General features: G+C 36.4%; 3 protein-coding genes across 6 annotated transcripts in view; 1 reads left to right on the top strand and 2 right to left on the bottom strand.

Moving 5' to 3' along the window:
- Positions 1 to 4,081, bottom strand: part of LOC123313099 (protein phosphatase 1 regulatory subunit 14B) — a 96,644-nt gene extending 92,563 nt beyond the window's left edge. Inside the window, exon 1 of the mRNA XM_044897816.1 lies at positions 3,983 to 4,081. Coding sequence (XP_044753751.1) covers positions 3,983 to 4,066 — 84 coding nt within the window. The 5' untranslated portion in view covers positions 4,067 to 4,081. The remainder of the gene's footprint in view (positions 1 to 3,982) is intronic.
- Positions 1 to 27,577, top strand: part of LOC123313096 — a 79,890-nt gene that overhangs the window by 24,236 nt on the left and 28,077 nt on the right. For all 3 annotated transcript variants that reach the window (XM_044897811.1, XM_044897809.1, XM_044897810.1), the window contains exon 4: positions 9,946 to 10,154. In XM_044897811.1, coding sequence (XP_044753746.1) covers positions 9,946 to 10,154 — 209 coding nt within the window. The remainder of the gene's footprint in view (positions 1 to 9,945; positions 10,155 to 27,577) is intronic.
- LOC123313098 (neuroglian-like) lies at positions 16,209 to 25,682 on the bottom strand. 2 transcript variants are annotated; one of them, XM_044897814.1, is made up of 4 exons: positions 25,550 to 25,682; positions 21,388 to 21,660; positions 21,058 to 21,331; positions 16,209 to 16,794 (listed from the first exon to the last, which is right to left on the bottom strand). In XM_044897814.1, exons 1-4 carry the CDS (start codon positions 25,620 to 25,622, stop codon positions 16,398 to 16,400), a joined length of 1,017 nt encoding a protein of 338 aa, XP_044753749.1. In that variant the 5' UTR covers positions 25,623 to 25,682; the 3' UTR covers positions 16,209 to 16,397. The 2 variants fall into 2 exon arrangements, with proteins under 2 accessions (XP_044753749.1, XP_044753750.1); XM_044897815.1 differs by having other exon boundaries at positions 21,388 to 21,664; positions 25,550 to 25,627.

Below are 27,577 nucleotides of genomic sequence, written 5' to 3' on the forward strand. Positions count from 1 at the left end.
GGGGGGATTTCTTAATCTGGCAGTTTGAAGATGCATTTTTTAAATATCACCCATCCTGTACCTCTTATCGTTTCTGTATTCATTGTGAAAATTGTACATAATAAAATTCTATACCTACAACTTTTGTCTGAAACAATATTACATACTCTTAACCGTTTTCGTGCTTTAGGGCCATAAGGGCGAGGAGCTAAGCCACACATGCGAAAGGTCAAGATCAATGTAAAACCCAGTCTACATTCATATCCATATATCTCAAAAACGTCCAAACGTAGAAGAAAATCGCTACGTACAAAATTTGTAGAAAATGTTATGCTCTGCAACTTTTTTAATGAATGCGAAAACAATTTGATTTTGAAAATTCAAAAAACTGATTTTTGTGACCTTTATGGCCAATTTCTATTGTTCCGACTCGCTGAAACTGTCAGATTTTATTTTTTTCGTTGTATCATAAGCTTCAAAATAAGAAGAATGTACCTATACATGTTTTTTTTTGCAAGTTTGGCGCCCTCCCACACATTTTCGTCACGCTTAAATTGTCAGTTTAAGAGATTGTATACTTTTCAACATGTAATTAACCACATATATCTTAATCTGACACGCTCGAGTATGTATAATGATCTTTTTTTTCACTATGCTGACAGGCTGTTCCAGACATTTCCCCCTATATACTGGTCTAATTTTTGGTAGAGGTACTCTACAGGGTCGAAGGTATCTCCCCGCTTGTTTAAATCCCGAATTTCCCCCTTGGGCTCCCCAACTATCTGCTATGCTACGATCTCCTCAATCTATCACTTTTTATCTCCATAGTTTTTTCCAAAATTTGTACTTCATCCAACGAATAGTTTCTAAGATTTCTTTATATATTTTTTTAGACATTTCTTATTTGTTGATTGATTCTTTCTTATTGATATGATTGATAGGTTCATACCTATCAGTCATACCACGCAATTCTTCACGTCTTTATCTCGGAAATTTACAACTAGATTCTGAGTTTCAATCTGCTGCATGTTGGGATTTTCGACAATGAACTTTCTCCCTAAAATAATTTCAGACCTGTGCAACTTTCGGTTATACCGTAAACAGTATGGCATATCCTGGGTAAAAACTCAACGGTTTATGATTTACTGGGATTCTTATGAAAAAAATGGTGGAAATATGAGGTCATATAGGTACCTAGTTTTTCTTGGAACTGCACTTCTGGATGGATTGGGAACTGCCAAATATTATTTATTATTCTTCAAGTTTTTTAATGAAGTTATGAGAACCAGATTGGAAGTTTGTGGATATTGGTCACGATTTCTTGTTTTTCATTGAAATTGGTTAGATGCGTAGGTTGGAAAGTGGGATGTCAGTCTGAATTAAACTCCACTTGATACTATGAAGCCTACGTGTATGTCAAAGTTTTTTAGAACAGAAATCGAAACCGTCGTTCCTTTCATTCGGTTCACTTAATCGTAGGAGCGAATTTATTGAAAGCGTTGTCGCCTCTGATTAAAACAGAAATGGAGCAAAACTATAATTTTCGTCCTGGGGTATGTAAAAGGTATGAGGGTGTATTGATATCTAGTTAGCCTAGACCAGTTCCATGCATACAAAAAATATTGCGTTGCTATGGCAACGAACAATAACTAATTAAGTGTCAGTTAGAAGTTTGAGGTCAAAAAAGTAAATCAGATTTACGCAATAAATTAAAAGAAAGAAGATGTCCACCGAAATTGTGAAAATCGAAAAATTGGAGAATCGAGCCATCATCAAGTACCTACCTGTATTTAAGGGTTAAGAGGTAAGCAGATTTAGGAAGATATACTTCGTACCCTTGGTGATCAATGTCCGTCGTATGGACTGCAAGCTTCAAAAGAGGTAAATTTTCCATTGAAGATGATGACCGATTGGGAAGGCTAGTTTCTGTGTCAGTCCCCGAAAATATCGATGCAGTTCATGACATGATTTTATCAGACCGTCGAATTGGGTTAAAACGGATATCTGCGCTGAATATATACGAAAGCGTTCATCATATATAATATAGTAGGTATTTAATTCACGTCAATTTGGACATGAGAAAAATTGCTACAAAATGGATTCGCAAATGTTTCAATGTTGACCAAAAGCGTGTAAGGGAAGAAGAATCGCGTTCGATCTGTGCTCGATTTGAAAACGATGTAGTGTTCCAAAACCGAATTATTACTATGGATGAGACTTGGGTACATTTCTACGATCCAGAAACAAAGCAACAATCGATGGAATGGCGATATCCTGGTTCTCCAAGACCAAGAACTTTCGTGTCTAAAAATCTGCTGGAAAAGTTTTCACTTCAGTTTTTTGGGATTGCCATGGAGTAATCATGATTGATTTTTTGAATAAGGGTAGAACAATAACCGGAGATTACTATCTTCGACATTACTGACCACTCTAGGGGAAAAAATTAAAGAGAAAAGACGCGGAAATCTATTCAAAGGTGCTTTGTTTTTGCAGGGCAATGCCCCTGCACTCAAATCTCATGTTGGCATGCAAAAAATTCGTGATTTAGGGTTTGAATTACTAGAACACCCCCCATATTCAGCAGATTTGGCTCCATTCGACTATCATCTCTTTCCTCAACTGAAAAAAAGTTTAAAGGGTCGTAAATTTTCTTCCAAAGAGGAGGTAATAAAATCTGTGGAGATCTGGTTTGTAGAGCAAGAAGAAACATTTTTTTTAAAGGTCGTTGCAGGTTCGCTGTAATAAATGTATCCAATTTAGAGAAGAATATGCGTTGAGAAATAGAATATTTTGACATTGAAATTGTTTGGTTCTATAGTAGGCTAAGAATTTTTCAATATGTCCTCGTATATACAGAATCTCGTTAGTTTTCAAGAGAATGTATAAAAAAAATCATCTGCCTAAGATGAAGATTGAGTACTCTTTGAGGAGTTATATTTTATTGCGACCCTGGTTTCAATCGTTGTGCTCATAAGATTTATTAATTAAATATACTCTCCTCTTATAATTGGATACCTTCATTACAACGAACCTGCAACGTCTCATAACCTTTCAAAATGAAATTTTTATCTTGCTCTGCAGAACAGGCCTTCTATCTTCTATCCTTCATTTTCGGATTCATTAGCTTTTTTAACCAAGGAAAGTGATAATAGTCGCCGGTTATGGGAGAACGGAAAAAATGGTATAGGAAAAAAGTTATTCTTTTGACCCCAAGAGTCTACTGTTAAAATATTTGTACGAGTCAAAGACTCACCCTGTATATATATAAAAGAGACATTGTCAAGATCTGCAATCTGCATCGATATTTTCTGGACTAGCACAGAAACTTGTTTCTCAATCAATCCTCATCTTAAACGAAAAAGTTACCTATGGGACAAAGCCCCACAAGACTTTTTCAATTCCAAACAACTCTGTTTTTAATATACTGTATTTCTTCGCAATCTTTATGAAAAAGCCTGTATATAATTCTGAGTTCTGAGCAGAAAACAATTTACTCCTCATTTTTCATAAGTGTCACATTGGAGACAATGGTAATGTGATTTTTCCGCTGCACAGACCCGCTTTAACTACGAAGAGTCCCTATGGCACCTAATGCCAATCAAATTGTTAAATGAACTATGTAGTTCAGCTTCCACTAAGTCTATCAAGCTTACCTAAGTATAAGAGTGAAATAAATTTTTTTAATTGTTAATTAATTTAATTCCATAGATGAGTATTTTTGTATCCGTTCAAGTAGTTCTAGTTTCGCTCAATTTCATTTGTTTTGTGGTCTGTTTCTGAGAGTTTGTTGTAACTTGTACCTTTTTTTTGCAGACATTTTCCTAGACTTATTTTCTGTAAGTCTAATGGAAGTAGGTAAATACATATATGATTAAATGAATGGAAATAGGGTTCTGGGCTAAGTGGTGCTGTTACTGAAGTTTATTGGGGCCGTTGAATGAATCTCAAAATTTTGAAAAAATATTCCATGTTTGTCCTCATTCAGCGACGAATTATCACTCACCTCAGCTCCTGCTCCATTATTCCTCATGAAAACCCCAGGTTCATTAAACGGAAACAACGGGACGCGCCTCAGTTTGGATGCCATCTCCAACAGCAAAAAAAAAAAAGGAAACAATATGTAATGTGACGTATAAAACACCCGGTTTTTCTACCGAACAATCGTACACTGTCAAGAGTTGAACGAACGTACGAACAACCACGCGAATCTCGTACGCCAACGCGTTTACACAAGCAGTGAAAAAGAACGTCAATGTACTTTCGCAGTCTTCGAACTTGTAGTAGGACCTGCAGCAGGTGACGGTAACTTCTTCAGTGTTGAAGTAGGAAGGAGAATTGGTCGATGCAGTTCCCTCATCCAATCCGATAATTGGCAGTTTTGAAAATGACTGTTTACATGATTCAGGGTATATCCTGAAAGAAGAATATTGATAACTTGATAACTAGTCATTACCCTAGTATGTTGTATGCCATATAAATCAAGCAGAAAGGATAATTATTATAATCTCATCAGACATATTCTCAGTTGATTACCGCTCTTGTTTTAAAACATGTAGAAACAAATAAAATAAAAACAATCCAATTCAGTATTTCGTTCCAAAATATTTCACTTAGGGTGGAGAATGACGGTCATAGGAACATATATGTAATTTATTGTTCTATCAGCGCCACATCGATTGGTTGTTGATGCTCTATTCTGATGGTTTCTAGCGACGAACGAACCATTTGCGGTCTTTGCGGACAAAAGTTATAAGCATAATGTCATTATTTTTTCATGAGGAATGACCTCCTGAAGTCTGTCGCACTTATTCCCTAAGACCATGTATATTGTTTTCAGCGCAATTAGGAATCGTATCAAATCAGGCACCAACATTCTCGCCCTGTCATACTGCCAATCCATTCAAAGGCGACAGAGGGTTTTTGCTGCGAAATTGTGAAGATATCTCAACTCGGTTGAGTCATATAATAATCAAGTAATCACGTGAACGTTATTACTGGGGGTGGGAGGGGGTAGTTTATGAGAAAAAATTCGAAAACTTTTTGTATGAAGGAGTATCGTCTTCTGCTTTTAGAATGTTTTAAAAGAAGGAAAAATAAATCGAAAGACATAAACCCTATAGTTTGTCAGCCTGTCAGAGGGGTGATAGGGGGTAGTTTATGAGAAATAATTCGATAACTTTTTTGTATGAAGGAGTACCGCATTCTGCTTCTAGGATGTGTTCGAAGAATAAAAAATGAACCGAATAATGACATCAACCTTATAGTTTGTCAGGCCGTCAGGGGGGTGGAGAGGGGTAGTTTATGAGAAATAATTCGATAACTTTTTTGTATGAAGGAGTACCGTCTTCTGCTTTTAGAATGTGTTTAAGGAAGGTAAAATGAATCGAATGACATCAACCCTATAGTTTGTCAGGATTATTTCGTATTGTATGACTTTGTTATGATTAAATTTAACGAATCAAACAATATTTTCCTCATAATTCCCTTGCTAAGCGTGAGAATCTATCGAACCAATTTTTTTTCGTGCAGTGTATGTGTGGATGTGGCCAACTTCACGCCGATCCTATAGATTCATAGTGAAACTCAATTATACAACTCGCCGCCATTATACGCACAATACACATACAAAATATCGAATTTGATACTCCGAAAAAATATCGATAGTTCATAGTATCGGAATTTGAAGAATCGACGATATTTATTGATAATTTTCTGAAAAATTATCGATTTTTCGATATATCGATATTTTTCGCCCATTCCTAACTTATCTCACTTTTGTCAGTTTTGTCGAACTGACGACGAAGATTTGTTTACATTTGCGTTTGGTGAACGTCAAAAATTTCGAATTTCTGGTATGGCAGCCGAGTCAAGGGTATTTACTGGGCAGCTATGGTTGCTCGTCTTTCGTTCGGCATTTTTCCCGTTCCTCACCCTCTAAATACAGCTGTCAAATTAGTTTGCAGAATGAGCTTTTTACTGACGGGCATATATGTCCATTGACATAAACCTTCTTTTTTCTCCCTTCATCTCGAAATTATATCTGAAACAATAAAAGGACGAAAAACGAGAGAAAAAGTTGATAATACAGCTATCAGCTATCATCCAACTGAATTTAAAACAAGAAGAAACAAATAATCATTGAATATTAAATATAATACATAACTTGTTCTACAATTGCGGTGGGGGGAATACTCGGAGGAATATTATTTCTGCGTCAATATCTTCTTCTGATTTTGGTGAATGATCACTTTCGACGTTAGAAATCCCTGCAGTATTCAAATTAATTAAATTTAAAATCCTGCTTTTAACTGGCAAGGTCTCTCGATCAGGTTTGGTCTTTCAAGTGATAATTCTTCTGTTATTCAGTTGTTCAAGGAGCGCTGCAGGACCCTTATATTGTTTGTCTAATGATATATACGAATATTGTTCAAATAACGTCAAAAAGTTGAAAAATGAACTGAAATCAGCAATATCATAATACAAGGAGAACCAAAATGATGATCTGGAGTCTCTATTTTCAGGAATATCGAAATCTGTCCGGAAAGGGGAAGTACTACATACGATGACGATCGACATTGGTTGCTTTACGGATGCCACCCCAAATTCGAAAATGTGTCACATCTTTGAGCAATAGCCTGAATTACCGAGTCAGTTGAAAAGTAGAAATTACCACGTGATAGGTGATATTAGGAATATTGAATAATTTTCAGTTATTCCCTAAATTTCAGCGTAATTTTGGCATATATCGCTACGAAAATCTTTGCATTATATATGAACAATTGAATCGCCGATTTCGAATATGTCGAAAAATGATTGTGAAAAAGAGTTTTATTGACACTAAAGTTCAAGTTTTTTTTCTCATAAAAAAACAACTAAATTAGAAAAAAAGAGACGGGGTGACATCAAGACGTCCTTTAACTCAAGTTAAAAAAAAATCAAGGCTTCACGTAAGAAATTGGAAGCGTAAATTAGGAACAATGCGGTTTTTGAATGGAGATTCTTGATGTATTACTTCCTGGAATGAATGTTTTATTAACGTATTCAAAAAGCAGAAGATTGGCCTGTATTCAAAAATAGAGTACTTTCAGTGAAAAATGAAAGGAAGTGATTTGAAGCAGTGACTTTTCTAATGCTTTCTCATGACTGGATGAAAGTATTTCTTATGCTCCATTTGGAAAGCTTTATGGCTGGATGCTTCTTCTTCCGAATAACATTCTTATACTTGCGTGCATCACATCTATTATCTCAATATTCAAATTTCACCTGCGTTATACCGTTTCAGTCTCAGAAAAAGTGTTTCAAGGACTCTCGTCTAGTCCAAATCGATGTCTTGGTAGGTCATGGCACATGTTTAACGACCCTCACACATCTACGCATCTCTCACATAAACATGGGCATGAGAAAAGTGGAAATCTTCTGCAATGAGATTCAATAAAAGATGAGGATGATACGTAATTTACATCACGATCATTTTCATAACCGGATTCAGGAGGTTGGGCAAAACGTGAACCCATGGGGGCCTGAAGGTATGGGTCATTCGCGGGCACCTGTACTTCATTTTGAATATTGAATAGAATTGAGGACCGTTAGTAGCTTGTACTTGATGAAATGAGGTTTGGAGATGGGGAACATGTGAAAAATTTCTTTGGCCACGGAAAACGATCAACAGGAAAAACTGTAGGTGTAGGTACCTTTGATACTAGCTTAAAATATTACTGGAGCAAACCGCGACTGAGTATCAACTGAGATGACTACAAGGCAGTGTACAAACCAATTCGGTTCAGTCCCAAATATTGTGGTGACAAAACCTGTTAAATCATGAAAAATTCGGGAAATTTTGATACGTGACGCTAGATTATTCGCGTATTTCTCATATTTACCTTCGTCGACCTGAAGATATTATTGTGATAGCGAAACATGTTCAGAGATAAAAACTCGTTCTTGTGGAAATCGTGTAATTTGCCTACCTATTTCGCTGAAAAATGAACTTTTTTCCTACACGTTTTACACACAATGAGTGTTCAACCACGTGAGTTTCGCTATCAGAATAGCATCTTCAGGTGAGTGAAGGTAAACTGTCATTTTGTGTAAATCGTTTTATCTCTTCTAAGTTCAGTTATGGGTTTTTTCTTCGACTTGTCCTGCCAGGTAAACGAAAGAAGAGTTCTATTGCACTGATGTCTGGTGTATGGAACTTAACTATTATCGTCGAAACCATAGAATATATAAGTGAAAATTCTATTGATTGGCACCTCATGTTCAAGAAAATGACTCATTATGTACGATTTTTTTTCACTTCAATTTCCACTTTTTTCAATTCTCGATATTATTCGAGTACCTAATATGTATAATTCATATGAAAAGTGATTGGAGAGAACCCGAAAAATTCTTAGCAGTGTGCAAAGCATAATGGCTCTACAACCGACCATTTCTTAACCAACTCTGGAATAAAACAAGGCTGCGTGTTAGCGCCTTTACTGTTCAATATTTTCGCCATAGCTGTCTCGATAATTGCTGACATAAGTATGCCTGTAAGAGGTGTTGGAATAAGATTCAGATTTGATGGAGGCCTATTTAACCTGAAGCGCTTCAGAGCAAAAACCCGTACAAAGTTTATCACGGAACTTATACGGAACAATATGCAGACGACTGCGCACTTATCGCTAGCAGCTCAGAGGATCTACAGATAATGTTCGACACTTATAAACACATATACGCAGCTTTAGGCCTTAGACTCAATATCGACAAAACCAAATTCCTGGTAAGTCCGCCTTCAAACAGATATCGGCCTGGAGAATAAAACTCTAGAACAGGTCGAGCAGTTGAAATACTTGGGAAGCTTCATAAATACTAGAGCTAACGTGGACACGGAAATAGGTACACAACCGTATCAATTCGGCATCACTGACATTCTGGAAGCTAAAGGACAGAGTGTTTGAAAATCACGACCTCAATGTGAAGACCAAGACAGCTGTTTCGAAGCATCTAAGACAAATAATGCACATCAGATGGTTCCACAAAGTTTCGAATGCAGAAGTCTTGCAACGCGCAAGTTGTATAACAATTGAGACTAAAGTAACGAGGGCCCGACTCAGATGGAACGGCCACATTCCGAGGATGCAAGACACAAGACTCCCCAAAATAGCTCTGTATGGAGAATTCACAGAGGGAGCCCGGAAACCAAGAGGCCTGTATAAGCGGGTTAAGGATATACTACATCAATCCCTAAAATCAGTTGATGCCAATCATAACTGGGAACAACTAGCTTTAGACAGGTCACAGTGGAGGTCTGTGGTACACAGTTATAATGGAGACTCGAGAAAGATACAGCGGCGGCCAGATCTGGTTATCTGGTGATTATTCATGCCCGGAGTGTGGAAGGATCTGTAAGTCACGGTTGGGTCTCTTCAGTCACAGGAGGGCACACAGTCGCAATTAGCCCTAAGAAATTATAAGTCAGCTAGCACCGGTTTTTTTTTGTCTTTTTGTAGATTTATTCCCGGTAACGGGATGCAGCAGTGATGATGATGATTCGAGAGTACTGCAATCAGACAGTAATTCTTTTACTAATTATTATTGAGGGGAAATCCACGAATCCATGGATTTGTAATTTCGAAAGCAAAGCAGGTCACCCTGCGCTTTTGTGAATTCGAAATTTCTCACCATTACACGCTCCACACCCCTCTACTTTCTTTTCAAATTGGAATATGTTAATTTTTTGGAACGCTGTATATCACAACCCATATATTTCTATTTGAAAAAAAAAGTCCACCTAATATTTGAAAAACCAGCAAATAAAATTTTCATTTTCCTGGAGACAGATATCTGGCTTGGTTGAGGAAAATTTGAGTGTGTTTCTCAGTATTTTTCAATAAAAATCTGGAGATGCATTCGAAAATAACGATTATATGTGCAGAGTTTCTTTGGAGCAAGCAACTTACTAAATATCATTAACATTTTTTATAGACAAGAAATGCAGCAGATATCAATTCGAATGTCGTTCAACCCGAGAGTGTATAGCGATTTACAATGCCTGTGACGGCATCCCCCAGTGTGCAGACGGAAGCGATGAGGCCCCGGAGCTGAGTTGTCCCGAGCTCTCAACTCCAGCACCCCCACCGCCCCAGAGAACGGTCGTCAATAATCCTCCACCAGTTGCGACTTATGATAAAAACGTGAGTGAAATAAATTTGTATGAAGGAATCTCTGCTGATCACGTTTTTTATTTGAAATTAATAGAATAGTGATAACGCCTAACTGAAGGCAATGATATTATAATATGAATTAATTCAGATGCATACCGCCCTCTGATATGAATATCAACAAGTGTTACGATCTGAATCGAACTGTCCAATTTGTCATCGAGAGAAGAACAGAAGGGAGAACGTTCTATCAAAGATGAGTAACTGACCATAGTTTCGGTTTCATTTAACCTTGTCAGATCAACACAACTCCTCCTGCGACGGAAGATGCTTGGAATTGATGTACCTTAATTAAATAATAATAGTAGATGCTAAATAGATTCTTATTATTATATTTATTGACTCAAGTTAAGGCGTTATCGTTATCACTGTTCCATTATTTTATCCCTGGATTCAATTCTGCCTTGAACTCGAACGCGTTCCCATCTCTCTTTTCTTTACACGCATGTTGTCTGGGTTTCGAACTGGGAGAAATCAAATTGGATCGGTTTCATAGTAGATGGTGGTCGAGTATTTGATAATACTTAGATGCGACTAGTAGAATTCAATTAGGGTTCGTCAATTCCAAGCGTTTTCCGTAGGAGAAGGAGTTGTGTTGCTCTGACGGGGTTAAATGAGACCGAAACCATGGTCTGCATCTACTCTGAATTGATTCTTATTTTTGAAATTAATATTCATTCATTCTGCAATATTCTGGTGAATTGGAAAGGTCGAGCAATATTTCTAGAGTTTAAGAATAACACTTCTTTGTCTAATGTTCGAACCGAGTATTAATTATGAGATACTTTATTCGCGCATAGGTACTTCTGTGGTTCTTTGGATCCATTAAGGGTAATAAAAGCAATGAAAATAATAATTGCACTATTTTACGGAAGCAAAGGTATCCTGTTCAACTTAAATAGATAAAGGTAGCCAGATTGTATGTTATTGATAAGGCTTTCAGGGCCGGATACTATTTGAATATTAGAAGTTTTCGAGCTTATAAGCCATGGTGTTTAGGGTATTTAACCTTACTTTTCACCTACAACTGCGGTTGGCTACTTAGTCTAAGATTATTATGTAGAGCGAGTAAATGAATGGGTTGGGAAAAAATGTAAAGATTAGTTTTTTGTTCAAAGAAGGTGACAGAAATTTAATAGAGCAAACATGTTATTGGATCGATGAGAAAGAAATAAAAAGAAATTGTGGTAGTTTTCGCCTATAAGTGCAAGGGAAAGAAAAAACTACCCTAAACTCAGTTCCATAGAACTCTATTCCTTATTTTCAATATACCATTGAAGAACAGATTTTTGATATCTTTATTCAGCTGCCACTTGGGCCTGGAGCAAATAAAAACGCAGGTTAGTGAGGTGACGCAGCGTGAGTTTTCGTAAAACATAGAAGAGACTAAGACCGCGAAAATAAAGCGTGACAGTGACTTGTGAGATAGTACGTGCAGCGCAAGAAAAACCTGCGGCACCTCACCAATCTGCGTTTCTATTTGCGCCTAGCCTTAGTGGTAGCGCCCACCAAAGTAGCGTAGCACTGACATGGCACATACATGACAAAGGCGATGCATAATTTTCAGATATCTGAGTGAAGTGTCAGTTGCGTGAAATATGTATGTCGTTCTCAGTTCATATCTGAAAATTATCTATCGCCTTTGTCATGTATGTGCCGTGTCAGTGCTACGCTACTTGGTGGGCGCTCCTACTAACATCAATAACTTACTATGTCACTACTTTCTATTTTTTTTATTTCCACTTATATGTATTTATTTTCACTTATATTTATTCTCACTCGTCGCTTGCACTGTAAGCTGTACTGTCCTTTTCCGCTAGGCTTATATGGGCGCTGGAAACTTTCTCGCAACATCTCGCACTTTCTAGAAGAATCAGGGATGGACTGATTACAATAATTGTTAATAGACTGTGATTCCCCGCGATGGCCTTTTATAAACATATATGGAAAAATAATCACAATTTTGTGCTGAAAATTTCAGGCCCGGATCTGACCGGGGCAAAAATTCATGATGGCTAATTCATTAACAGCTAATTTCGTGTACTTTAAACGGTGGTATTATTAAGAGGTCGGCGGAAAATTAATTTTTTCAGCGACATATATCGACCCGGGTCATTACTCATTAATTCGAGGTCGTAGATCACGAATATGCAATTTTATTTTTTGTAGGATCAGTATTTTGAGAAATAAATGACTTTAAGAGCAAAATTTCGAAGAAATTGGTCAACTTTGATGAGGTGTAGCAGCCAGAAAAAAAGCACTAGTCATATGCTGATTTTTTTTTTGATAGATTGGTTCTTTGCGAATAGAAAAAACCACACTTCATTCATCTACCGCTAACAGTTTAGATTTTATAATTTTTTCCGCGAAGGTCCAAAATTTCCGATTTCCCATCGACCATAACTTGAAAACTTAATTTTTAAAAAATATCTGTTTGCATATTCGTATTCTACGTCGTATTAGTGTACAATACGAATTTGGTTTTGATCGGAGACCAAAAATATTTTTCAAAAAATCCATACAGTATGGAAAATTTGAAAAATTTTCGATTTCTACGATTTCCACCAATATTGTTGTATTTACCGAATCGAGGGCTTAGATTATGAATATGCGAACAGAATTTTGCTGAAAGGATTAGTTTTTATGTTATGGTCCATAAAAAATCGGAAATTTCGGGGATGAGTCGGTAATTCCCCAGGCAAGGAAATTATACTGGCTCTATGCTTGCGACACATTGTAGACATATCCCATCTTTTAACCTATTTCACCCAAGAGTGGCGGTCATTCCTAGATATAATACATACATATACAGTTAATTGATCCCTCATTGATTTTGAAGATTTTTTGCATAGTGATGGTTCATCATGTTTCCATTCTACAGTTTCGATTTAAGCTCTAGGAGAATAATTTTTTCAGAGAAACTAAAAAAAAAATTTCAACCTCTGGTTGATTTTGGCGCCCCCTTAAGCTGACGCCCGGGGCAAGCGCCCCGCTTGCCCCCCCCCTAGATCCGGTCCTGGAAAATTTGCTTATTGGGGTTATACGGTTTTCAACAATGCACTTCTTCCTCAAAATATTTTCTGACTTTTGTAACTTCTGGTTACACAGTAAACAGCCATCTTTCAAATGGCAGACCTCGTACATCTTTGGATCGTTAGATAGCTGAATTGATGGCAATTTATAACTTGGGTAAAGCCCAACATTTTGAAAAACATTGTGAACCATTTCAACTATATACGGAAATGTACGGTGTTTATGGGAAAATAATCAAGTTGCACTAATCGAATTCATCAATACTCGAGATTTTCAGATTGAAACCTGTATTTTTTATTATTTCAGTTGCTTCTATGTGAAAGGGAGGCCCACCTAAAGAAACCCTATACATAAAGTGAAAACCTTCAGAGTTATCAGGGAAAAATCAAGGAAATGAGTGCGAAAAACAATTTTCGAATTGATTATTGTGCCACTTCCGGAAACCACAGAAGGAAATCAAATCATTTTGATATTTGATGAATCGTTGGTGGATTCTCAACAGTCCCATCAAAAAATTGATTGGATACAATTCAGAAATTTTAAAATTATTTATCGAAAAAGAATTTTAGTTTTTCTGTAGTTTCTGGAAATCACAGGATAATCAAGCAGTTCGAAATGATTCATTTCCCTAATTTCAAGTTGTTCCGCGATAACTCGCAAAGTTTTCATTTTAGGCACATAATATGGTTTATTTGGGTAACAACCATCGTTCTTTACGAGAATCAACTGTAAAATAATGGAAAAGAGAAATGCAGATTCTATTTTGAAAATCTCGAGTTTTGATTAAATCGATTCGTCCAACTTGATGATTGTCTCATAAACACCCTGATCATTTTAGTTCCAAACAGCAAACTAAAATACTACATAATCGAAAAGTTTAAAATGGTAAAGGTTTTCCTGAAACAATCCTCCCCAGCAAAAATATTCAAAGTATGAAATCATCATCATCATAAAAAACCAATAACTCATAAACCGTTGAAAACTATTGAAATTGCCGTCACATCAGATACCTTACGATGTGAAGACTGGGTGGGCCATTTGAAATTATAAAGGTCTTTATTCAATCAATTTCATGGGAACTAAATACAAACTCTTACAACACTAAAAAAAAATTGAAAAGGCGAGATCCAGAACACTGTTCAAGTGTACTGTTCAATCTAACCCCATGATTCATTGACAAGAACAAAAAAAATTGTATTTACTCATGCTCATGACAATGACAGTATAAATATAGAAGATGTATGCCCACCCCAAAAAGAAATTATGGTTATAGGAAGTTATGCTCTATATCAGAGAATGAATAAAAAAAGAAAACAAAATTTTCACTTGTATATCACATTCGCAGAGTTGCCACTTGCTGATTCATAAGTTTGCTGAAGATCATAGCTCTTAGAAGTTTTATGTTTCTAACCGCCCTGATCTCGACGGATAAATTATTTGTACAAAGCGTAACATAATATGAAAATGATTCATCGGAATAGCTCAGTTGTAAATACAGGAAGAGTTCCTTTGAATCGAATATTCAAATTATGGACATCAGAGCGGAAGGTAATTTTGTTGTAGAGGTATGGAGGAGTTCGTTTAATTAGTATTTTCATAAATAGTAAAGAAGCATGAAGAGATCTTCTTCTTCCCATGTTGAGCCAATTAACAATTCGCAGAGTATGGCTAATCCTGTCAAATTTTCTCAAGCCAAAAATCAGTCGCAGACAAGAGTTCTGAAGTTTCTGTATCCGCTTTCTATCAGAGTATTGCCATATACACAATCTGCATAACTTAAATATGTTTCTATAAAGAATCCTCACAATGGCATAGGCCTTCCGCAGACAGGCAAAAATGTGGTCCGTATAGCGCAAGTCGATATCTAACCAGACTCCCAAGTCTTTAACTTTGTCACACAATCCAACAGTATCTGAACCAAATACAACAACATTATTTTGGTTCAAAAATTTTATCCTATCTCCTCTCCTTCCAAATAAAATGTCAACGGTCTGATTTTTATTAAGCTGCAAACAATGTTTGGTAGATAAATCATTAATGATGTTCAAATCAAAATTCAGGGCAGATATTGCCTGAGCAGATTCATGCAAATAAAAGGAGATATATAGTTGACTATCATCCGCGTAGTAGTGCATCAGGCAGGAAATAATAAACTTTACAAACTATGAAATGTAGGTACATGATAAACAAAATTGGCCCAAAGATTGACCCCTGCGGTACTCCCCTGCATATTTTCAAAAAAGATGAAATTTTACCATCATAGCATAAGCATACCGCTTGGAACCGTCCAGCAAGATACGAAGACAAAAGCCGAATTGAACCCCCACAAAAACCAAGATGACTAGAAAACTAGAATAGCCTCGAACAGCTCGTGATTGAGGCAGTCGAATGCTTTGGAGTAATCTAAAAGGGTGAGCAAAGTTAGTTTACCCTGATCGGTCGCTCTCATAATGTCATGTGTTATATTTAACAAAGTCGTGGTGCAGCTATGATTCTTTCTAAATCCTGACTGCATAGGTGGAATACTTTTATTCGTATTTAAATGTGACAACATTTGTTTACTCATAATTTTCTCAAGGATTTTCGATAACGGGGGTAGAATACTTATAGGTCGCAAGTTGTTCAGGTCCTTTGGATAAGATACCTTCGGTATAGGTATGACAATGGCTTTTTTCCACTGGTTTGGAAAGACAGAATGCTGTAAAAAGAAATTCATTATATGAGTGATATGGGGCAGAATGTGGGGAACACACAATTGCAGGGTTAGTTTGTTTATGCCATCATGACCGATAGCTCTACTCTTGATGGGTCTGATAGATTCCAATGCTATGATAGTAGTGATGATAGGAAAGAAGAAGACTGTTTCTGGTATAACCGAGAGTTGCAGAAGTATGAAAATACTATATGGAGAAGATCATTGTCAAATATTCCAACATGCAAGTTTTCATCACAAAATTATGATTATTTTTGTATAAACGTCTGATAGGCCATCGCGGTGAATCATCCTTTCATATATATTTCGAGCAAGCTGAAGATAATCATTTCTAGGTATACCTACATATGATCTTAAACAAAACTCAAGAGTTTTTCTTAACTTGTTGTTAATCATTTTCATGCCAAAATACAAACAAATATATATGACCAAATCAATCAATTAATGAGTAGAATATTGTTTCCATTTTCTTATATTATGTGCACCTCCTGAATACCACTGTCGGTGGAAAATCTTCCATCCACTGAGGTGACAAAAACCTCATAAACTTGTTGCTTTTTCAGAACATCTATTACAGTATACATTTGTTGTTCTTGGACATCAGTCGACATAAATTTTCCCTGGCCTTTCTGTCTGTATCTAACAAGGAATCGATCTCCTGGATTACCACTCGAGTTTGGGTGCCACTGAATCTTGAGGACTTTCTTTTTGAATCTCCTGCATTCGTTGATAACCACTATTTCAGAAGAACAACAAGCCTCTTCGAAATCCAATTCAGTTTCACCAGTTTCGATCACTGCCCAACTGAAACAGGGTGGTTTTGGCGGTGAAGAAATGTGATGGACTAAGGTTATTGAAGCTGAAGACCTTGAAAGAAAAAAAAGTTGATTAGCAGTCGATATAACCCAAAAAATATGATTTTCTGCCGGTCTTATAATAATAGAGCTTTAATTAACGTACACGAAATTATCCATCAATTAAATTCGCCAATACGTCCGGCAAGCGTGGCGTCTTATTGCCAAATCCTTCCAAAATGTCGAGCTCTAAAACTAAAATTTTACCCCAGGCGAGTAGGGCACAAGATCTAGAATCTCGCACTGCGCAAGTAGCAGTCTGCCCCACGGATTCTGGGGGACTTCAACGAAGAAACAAATCACGACTAGGACAATACTTTGGATAGCCACCTATAATGTACGAACCTTAAGAACACAAGCTGAAGAACTGAAGAACGTTAAGTGGAATATTCTTGGCATTAGCGAAACCAGAAGACCTGGTGAGTCACTGACAACATTAAAAAATGGCCACCTCCTTTTCCAGAAAAATGACGATCGCGGTTCAAACGGTGGAGTGGCGTTGATGGTACATAAAAACCTAATTCACTTGGTGGAGTCCCAATCAATTTCAAACAGAGTCATTTATATTGTAATGAGACTAAACAAAGGTTTCAAATTGCAAATAATCCAAGCTTATGTGCCCACATCAAGTGCAGATGACGAGGACATCGACTTGTTCTATGAGGACTTGAGCACAGCCAGGAATAGTGAGAAAACACACTTTTGTGTCTCATCATAGGAGATTTCAATGCAAAAATTGGACGCAAAACAGACCCAGAAAATATCGGATGCTTTGGACTAGGGGAAAGAAATGCAAGAGGACATCTACTGATGAATTTTCTAGAGAGAGAAAGCCTATACCTACTGCTGCTCAACATTTTTCAAAAAACCAGCAAAAAAGAAATGGACTTGGAGAAGTCCAGATGGAATCACAAAAAACGAAGTGGACTACATTTTGGCCACAACGAAAAACATTTGTCTAGATGCTGACGTCTTATGTAGAGTTGATGCAGGAAGTGATCATAGGATGGTTAGAGAAAAAATTGATATCAACACGAAACTGGAGAGAAGGAAACTAATCACGAAAGGGTTAAGACCAAAGGCGTCAACACTGGAAAAGCATAAACAAGAATACGAAAAATGTCTGACATCTAAACTGGGGTGTATACCGAATCTGAGCGAGAGGAATATATGTAGATGAGGTTCATGATGTTATAGTGAGTAGCGTCCTCACGACAACCAGGAAAGTTTGTGCTATGAAAAAGAGAGAAAATCAGAAAATTAATGATATGCTGGAAGAGAGGAGAAGACTACCAAGAGACTCTCAGCGATACGAGGAACTTAACAAACAAATAAAAAAGGCATTCCGTAAAAGAGCTCGAGAACGAAACACAGAAGTGATATTGTCAGCTATTCAAGAAAATGTGAATATGAGGTGTCTGAAGTATAGCCAAAGTAGAGGAGGCCTTAAGGCTCAAATACAGTGCATGAAAGATTAGAGGGGTATTGTATGTCACGACAGAGACAAAGTTTTTATAAAGAGCTCTACGCTGAAAAAATCTCCAAACCCCGACACCATCCGCCCAGACCGACTATTACAAATGTTGGCTCCGAAGAAATACCCGCGATCACAAGGGAAGAAGTTGGATATGCAATAAAGATGTTAGAAAACAATAAGAGTCCAGGAGAGGATAGAAAAACTGCGGAAATGTTAAAGAAAGGAGGAAAAAAGTTGGAAGACGCTATTTGCCTGCAGAAGTCAATTTATTGTTCAAAAAGGGAGATCCGAAATGTATAAAAAATTACCGGCCCATAAGTTTACTAAGTATCCTATATAAGCTGTTTAGTGGAATAATAACAAGAAGACTAACAAAGAAACTAGACTTCTGTCAACCCATAGAACAGGCGGGCTTCCGGAAAGGCTACAATACCATCGAACAAATACAAACAATGCGAAACCTAATTGAGAAAAGTTCTGAATACAAAATACCACTCTACCTAACTTTTGTTAGGTACGAAAAGGCCTTTGACACCATAGAAATGTGGTCGATATTGGAAGCAATGAACCAAGCCCGGGTTGACTCGAGGTATACAAACTTGATGAAAAACATCTATACAAATGCCACTCTGCATATCGCTCTAACGGAAGACTGGAATACCGAGAAGATTAACGTCAAGAGGGGTGTCCGACAAGGTGATCCGATGAGCCCGAAACTATTCACCTTGGCCCTCGAATATGTTTTCAAAAATATCGACTGGGAGACAAAGGGACTACTGATAGATGGGACCTATCTGAATCACCTCAGATTTGCTGACGATTTGATCGTGATCAGTAATAGTGTATACCAACTGGAAGAAATGCTAAATGAGCTAAATGAGGAGTCAAAAAAAGTAGGTCTCAAATCTCCAGAAAACAAAAGTAATGTCTTCCGAGCGAGTGAATGTAAACATAGAGGGTGAGACCTTGGAGTCGGTGGAGGACTACATTTACCTCGGTCACAAGATCAAACTGGGTAGGGAAAATCAAACAGCGGAAATCGATCACAGGATTGGGCTTACGTGGGCGGGCTTCAAAAATCTTAGCCATACATTGAGGAATTAGAAAGTCCCTATGTGTCTCAAGAGGAAGGTTTATGAGGCATGCATTCTGCCTATTATGACATATGGCATGGAGACGGTAACACTGACGGTGCGAAGCAGGCGAAGACTGGAATCCACTCAACGCGCGATGGAAAGGGCCATTTTGGGGGTCAGCATACGAGATCGCATCCGCAGCTCAGCCATCAGAGCCAGAACAAAAGTCTTCTATGTTATTGAGAGAATAGCAAGACTGAAATGGACTGGACACATAGCCAGAAGCGAAAACGACAGGTGGATGAAAACAACCCAACAGTGGAGACCTTGGACGTGTACTAGAGAAAGAGGCCGTCCCCCTCTAAGATGGGAAGAAGATATCGTAAAGACAATGGGGACAGGCTGGATGAGAGTTGCCCAGGACAGACAGGAGTGGAAACAGATGGAAGAGGCCTACGTTCAGCAGTGGACGTGCGAAGGCTGAAGAAGAAGAAGAACTTACTAAGGAAACGATTTTTCTGGTATAAAACGCCTTAAATCTTGCAGGTCAATTATGGACCTCATTCAGAGACCAAGTTCCTAATAAGGACCAAAAACGATTTTAAAAAACCTTATTTTGTAAGTAACTGGCCATCGGTACCTTGTTTTTGTATACTATTTTCTATTTGAATAAAAACAGTTTATTCGATAATGATATGTCTCCCAAAATTGATTTATATATAAGGATTTCCAAAAAGCCGGCCCTTATTAGATGCAATTACCTTATGACATAAAACATAAATATTTCTGAAAAAAGTTTGAAATTTTTCAGATATCTCGAATATAAGCTAAGATATAACGTAATATTTGAAAGAGTAACCTCCGGTTTCACAAAGCTTGATCGGGGAATCAACACTTGATTTACAGATAAACGTCAATTTGTTTTCAATCTATAATTCAGTTTCAGAATAGTATTTTCGCATCAAATTAAATTAAGATCTATAAACGCCCATTCGATGATTCTCAATTGATACTTCTTCAATATATTCAGGAATGAAAATATTTTCGTGATTTCGTTTTTGAAATCAATGTTTTGTGAAACCTGCTGTTATTTTTCAGAAACGGCCTCCATCTTGAGAACGAAGCAAGATAATTACGATCTGATTCTTGAAACCAAATCATTTCAAGATTTTTTCTCTTATTCTTATAATTCTAGAGAAGCTCTCGGTGAGCATCAAAATTAGGATAACCCTGTACTAAAAAGTCCGACCAAAAAATTATTTCAATGCGATTTGGCACAACCGCATGATTACGTTTATTCTATTGACAAACGATGGGAAAAAATTGTCAAACTGAAAATCTTGAAAACAATCAATACATATTTTGAATATGTATATGTATATTTTTATATTGTTGACGCCAAAAGGTCATGTCATTTGAAAAACAAATTGAGCACCCTGTGTGACCAATAATATTTTCATTGCCGATCACACCTACATAGGTCAGTCCCAGGGCAGTACCGAATCGGTTCAAAGTACTAATACGCACTTGCCATTCTATCTTGTCATCTATATGGTCCCTACACTTCCTATGTATCCTACCAGGCAGGAAGACCTAGGTCGTTAGCTCTTTGAAATATTGTTTCAATAAAGTTTATTACTACTATTAATTGCATCCTACTAAGCAGGTTTCAGTGCTTTAGATATTGGTTTTTGTTTTAATACACCTATACAGTCCTACTCACCTATTCGAGATGCCGAAAGAGTTCTCAGTTCGCAAATGAAATTCGTAATATCCATGTTTCAAATCCGTTATTTTGTAACTCACTTCTTCATCTTCAGACGTGAATGATTTAACTATATGTTTTGGACCAGTCGTAGTTTGATTGTACTCTATAATATATCTCTTTAGCCATCCGATGAGAATCTCTGGCTTCTTCCAAGACAAGAGAACACTTGAGTTTCCCAACTGTCTTACCTTGAAATTTTGTGGCGAAGAATTCGCTATATCTGTTCTATCTGAATCGGAAAATGTATGTCAACACTCTTCTAGAGTAATGCCCTATTTTTTTTACCTGGAGCTCTGAACTGAATTACATTGCTGTATTCTCCTTCGTGAGTGTTAGAAGCAAATGCAATCGAAACTGAATTTTTTGAGTTGGGTATGAAGGGAACCCATGCCGATATTTGATCGGCATCGACGCTGTATTCTCTCCTTACAATATCATTCCAAATCTTTATAATAACTTTTTTTCCCAATAGATCATCGAATACTCTAGGAGTCCAACCAAGATGTACACAGGTAGCTTTGCATCCTAAAATCTTCAATCCAGTTGGTGGGCCCAGTTCTATCTTGAAATCATAAAAAATTAATGAGAATCATAATAGGTATATACTGACATAAAAATATATTTATTGAACAGAATTTCTAGAAATATGATGTTTGTTCGAGTCAGTTTCACAATCATATTTACAGAGTATTTTTTAAGTTATCGTCATCGTCTGTTCTCTTAAAATAGTAAGTAGGTACGCCAGAATAAATTGTGTTTTCTAGCTACAATTCGCACTTGATCCTCGTACGATTAATTAATTGATTCAGATTCTTTCGAACACCAAGATATCACCCACGTCTTGTTTTCTCATTATGACCATTAGGTACGTACCAAAAAATACCAAAAATTCAGAGAACCCAACTCTTGAAACTAAGTTGGACGCTTCCAAACAAACACAAAATATACAGCCATTGTAGAGATACTGCATTACAAGTGCCACCTGAATGCAGCACAGCACATTGCTGTACTGAAACTTCACAGTTTCTGTATTGATAATACTGCATTTTAAAAATGCAATTTTTGATATAAAGTTACTGTACAGTTTCTGTATTGATGATACAGCATTTTGAAAATACAGTTTTTGATAATACAGTGACTGCACAGTTTCTGTAATGATACTTATGTATTGAAAAAAATGCAGTTTTTGATATACAGTCATTGTACAGTTTCTGTATTGATAATTATGTATTTTGAAAAAGCAATTTTTGATATACAGTGACTGCACAGTTTCTGTATATTTGAAATGAAGTTACTCTATAGGTTCTGTAATGATAATTCTGCATTTTAAAAATGCAGTTTTTGATATACAGTTACTGTACAGTTTCTGTATTGATGATGCTGCATTTTGAAAATGCAGTTTTGATATACTGTGACAGCGTAGTTTCTGAATTGATAATTTTGCATTAAAAAATGCAGTATTTGATATACAGTGACTGCACAGTTTCTGTATTTATAATTCTGCATTTCGAAAATGTAATATTTGAAATACAGCTGCTGTATAGTTTCTGTATTGATAATTCTGCCTTTTAAAAATGCAGTTTTCAATACGCAGGTACTGTACACCTTTTATATTGATAATTCTGCATTTCAAAACGCAGTAATAGATATACAGTTACTGTATTTTACTAATAAATTCTTCCATCAGTGTGTATGGTATTTAAAGGATGGGTGGAAAAACACACTATATGATTTATACCGGGTGTCCCAGAGCTTTTAGGCCAGCAGATATCTCAGTTACCTGCGGTAAAAAAAATTGAAAAAAATACTTGTCGTAGGAGACCATATACGCTCTTTCATGCAGCATAGCAAAATCCACCCCCTGACAAACAACCCCCGAGAAACCACCCCTAACTTTTGTTTTTCAAATGGCACCCCCATGTTTGTTTGGCTTCAACTGCTCTTTTTAATTCTTAATCAATGATATATCATAATTTGTAGTTGTAAAGATAGTCACTCGATAAAATTCAATTCGTTAGTGGGTACTGTTAATTGAAAAAAAAGAGTCAATAAAATGTTAGAACTTTTTGTTTATTATAATTTATGTTGTAAAACATTTTCTTCAGTATAATGTTGCAGTAACAATAAAGCTGAGCGTATAAATTCGTATTTCATTTGTATTTTTATTTTCCATAATTCTGCATGCCATTCTAGCTACCATGATACATCATTGAATGAGAAATGAAAAAAACTGTAAGTTGAAGCACAACAAACATGGGGGTGCCATTTGAAAAACAAAAGTTAGGGGTGGTTTCTCGGGGGTTGTTTGTCAGGGGGTGGATTTTGCTATGCTGCATGAAAGAGCGTATGGTCTCCTACGACAAGTATTTTTTTCAATTTTTTTTTTCCGCAGGTAACTGAGATATTTGCTGGCCTAAAAGCTCTGGGACACCCGGTATATTTATACTTCGGCGATCGATTTCGGTTTACAGTGGAACCATCATCAGGCCAGCTGAAATTATCATTGATTAGGAATGCAAATTCTGGTATTTTTACATTTTAGAAGTATTAAAAGTGAGGTTAAGTAATAACAACAAAAGAAGGAAGAAATAGAAGCGTGCAAGCGGACATACCGTTTAGTAATTCAGCTGAAGTAACAACCATGAAAAATTCTTGTTCATAATTTAAAAGACAATTGATCCTTAATTCCAATTTGTTGGCGATATTTAATGTATTTTTTGGAGCAGGCATTCAGTCTAGAAACCAGAAAGATGTTTGAACGGAAACAGAGGTGCGAGATTACGGTAAGGAAAGGAGTGTCAAGGTTTGGCGGGTAAATTTAAGTTAAATGCAGGGAGTTATCAGCTTAAAAATGTTCTTGGATGTTCGGAAGGATTCGCAGTCTCTGCAGAGACTGCGAATCCTTTTACATAGGAATGACAACTCGAAATATGAAAAAGAGATTTAACGAACATTTAAAAAATAGACCCATATCTTCTCTTGGAGAACATCTAAAGGAAAAAGATCACAGCACCAATTTTGATAACCTCGAGATTTTACATAAAGAAACAAACTACCACAAAATAACCCTGTTAGAGCAATACGAGATATTGAGAAAAAAGAATGACTCGAACCTCCTAAATGACATATCAGATTTCCGAACATCCAAGAACATTTTTAAGCTGATAACTCCCTGCATTTAATTTAAATTTACCCGCCAAACCTTGACACTCCTTTCCTTACCGTAATCTCGCACCTCTGTTTCCGTTCAAACATCTTTCTGGTTTCTAGACTGAATGCCTGCTCCAAAAAATACATTAAATATCGCCAACAAATTGGAATTAAGGATCAATTGTCTTTTTAATTATGAACAAGAATTTTTCATGGTTGTTACTTCAGCTGAATTACTAAACGGTATGTCCGCTTGCACGCTTCTATTTCTTCCTTCTTTTGTTGTTATTACTTAACCTCACTTTTAATACTTCTAAAATGTAAAAATACCAGAATTTGCATTCCTAATCAATGATAATTTCGGCTGGCCTGATGATGGTTCCACTGTAAACCGAAATCGATCGCCGAAGTATAAATACATAAATCATATAGTGTGTTTTTCCACCCATCCTTTAAACAGTTACTGTAGTTTCTGTATTTATGATTCTTCATTTCAGAAATGAAGTTGTTGATTTACAGTTACTCTATAGTATTTGATATACAGTAAGTGTACAGTATTTGATATACAGTTACTGCAGAGTTTCTGTAATGCGGCATCAAGTTTAGGTAGATATACGTTTAGGTAGTGAACGTTATTGCCGATTATATGCCCGAAAGATCTATCCTTTGTTGGAAGTTGGAACGTTTAAGGTTAGTCGTTGGGCATAAAATAAGCAACATTAAGTAGTTTCCACTTCCATAACGGCCTAACTTTGATCGACAAAACGACACAAAAGAGATAATAGAATTCTGAATTGATTATTCAGTGCAATCAAGTTGGGTTGGGGTAGGGTGTTATTATCTGATATTTCGACATAATGATAAATGGCATTGAGTATTATTAACTCAAAGAGGGTTGAATTTTCAAAGGATAAACGTTACGATTTTTTTATTTTCAGACTATATTGTAGGTATATGTCTTGGGAGATTCAAATTCAGAAAATAAACCATATCCTCTACATTTTATTGAAAATGAATAAATTCGTGTTGTTCCGTATAGAAATGTATTGTAGATTGATCTTGTAAGCTGGAAGCTGGAACAACTGAAATTCCTTGATACTCAACTTGAAATAATACCATAAAGACTCTCGAATAATTTAATATCTAGTTTCATATTTTTCAGACTATCACTAATAAATATTCCATCATAAATTTTCTGCCATATTTTCCACAATAAAATTGTTTATCAAACTTTAGTATCAATGATACATCATGGATTTTCAATTTGATACCACGAAAAATAACATAGGGAACTCACCATGAGTTTCAAAAATACTGAAAATGTACATCAATAACATGCCGGCAACAGGTATAAGAACAAATGGGAACATTGTAGAATAGTTCTCTAGCACTTGGAATGTTCTATACTGCAGCGACTGAACCGACGCAATTGGAGTCAACCTAATAGAATGATTAAGTTAATCAGAATAATATGTTTGCTAGATTCTACGAGAAGCTGTTGTTGGAGGACCCGGAATGGCATACAATGCTCTCCTTGTGAATGGGCAACGTGAGTTTCTCCTGATTGTGTTTAAAAAAAATAAATAACGGATGATAGGGTTCATATTGCAATATAGAATTATCATAAATCCGCACTTTTTATTCTTAAATTTGTGCAAGATGACACAGCCATCTTGATACAGAAAAAGTCCAGTAATATGGCTTTGCTAGCTCAGTAGATTTCAATCTGATAGACTAAGAGGAACCACGGAAATCTGGCATATGCAGTTAGCATATGGGAAGTACAGAAGAACTGATGGAAAAATTTAGACAATACAATTTTTTCGCGTTTTTTTCGATTTTTGACGAAGTTGCGTTCGGCGCTCGAGATCATAAACTTGTATTTTATTCATTAGGCCAACATCATAAACAAGTCTGCAGAAATCAGAACGACCGGATTTGACGCATACTACCCCATACTTCCAAGCGACAAAGTTACTGGATTAACTAGGATTATATGTACAAAAGACAAAAGTTTCAAGATTTCTTCAACAACCATAGATTAAAGAGTCTGTAATCTGTGTCAACAACAATTACTTCCCTGCGGGGTTCTAAGCTGGTGGTAAGCCAATCAGAACGAGTACGAATCTGTGGGTATTTGGCTGTTTTTCCTTCGGAGACGGAGTCGCGTGGTTCCGTGGACTCAACGTCAAACGTCTTCAGGTAACCCAGTACAGTATACGTGAAATTCAGAACAGGCAAATCTCAGGTAAATAAACTAAATTAAAAAAAAACTGAAATTCAGGTCAGTGGCCATTCATAAAATTCTTGGCTCTTCTGTTTCTGAAACCAATAAAATGGTATCTTTGGAATAAAATATCATAGTCTTCAATAGTTAAATACTCCAGAACGTGTTATGAGAAAAATATAATTTTCATCATGCATCAAGCAAAGCAAACAAATAGAATTAAAAGAATGAATTCTTAAATATATAAAAAAAAATTTCATGCACAAAATAAAATGCGGAGGCATTCCTACAAAAAATAATGAACTCTCAGTTTTCAAACAGAAGGAAGGAATAAAATAGGGCAACAAAAGCGATGCTGAAAATTATACATATCTACTTACCCCTTATTCAAGGGTTCCCTCACACTGTAAGATACGTGCAGCGAAATTATTAATTCAAAAAATTATATTACTTTATTCCATTTTGACGTTATTTAACCCAAAAATTATAAAGTATTATAGAAAGATAGAAGACGCCCTTATATCTCTATTTTGTTCAGTGAAAAAACATTTGACAATGAGATGACGCTGAAAACGTACTGTCAATACAGAAAAACTGTTCAATAACAGTTTTCTGTTTTATAATTGAGGGCCGCGAAATTCGAATTCTATATTTCTTGCATTGAATTTTAATATCGACTTTGTTTGGACCAGATAGCAAACATCCTGAGCGACAAAACAAAAGTATTGTTTTGTTTTGTGATCAGGATGTTAGTTTTCATCTGAAAATTTTTTGAAATGATCTAGAAGGAGCTAGATAAACAGAAGGGGGTACGTGAATCAAAACCTCTTTGATCAAAATGACCATCCGAAATCTTCTGCAAATGTACCTGGAATATTTTAACCAGTCTTGGGGTCTTAGAAACACATTTGAAACACAGATGGCGCTCACATCACTTTAGTCGTACAGTGACTCTAACGAGACAGTTGCGACAATTGGAAATTTAGCAAGAATATGGCGGCTTAGAAGCACAGATTTCAATACTATGATCTCTAATTCGGAATGCGGATTGGCTCACGTCACGTCACGTGACCAAATCCGCCGTATTCTTGCTAAAAC

Source organism: Coccinella septempunctata, chromosome 5, assembly GCF_907165205.1.
Source record: "Coccinella septempunctata chromosome 5, icCocSept1.1, whole genome shotgun sequence".
NCBI lineage: Eukaryota > Metazoa > Arthropoda > Insecta > Coleoptera > Coccinellidae > Coccinella > Coccinella septempunctata.

Excerpts from the sequence above, each read along its gene's own strand:
- LOC123313098 (XM_044897814.1), bottom strand. The coding sequence starts at position 25,622 with ATGTTCCCATTTGTTCTTATACCTGTTGCCGGCATGTTATTGATGTAC. Across the intron at positions 21,332-21,387 it reads AATTCAGTTCAGAGCTCCAG|ATAGAACAGATATAGCGAAT; the intron begins GTAAAAAAAATA and ends TTTCCGATTCAG. Across the intron at positions 16,795-21,057 it reads TCTTTCGGCATCTCGAATAG|GTCTTCAGCTTCAATAACCT; the intron begins GTGAGTAGGACT and ends TTTTCTTTCAAG.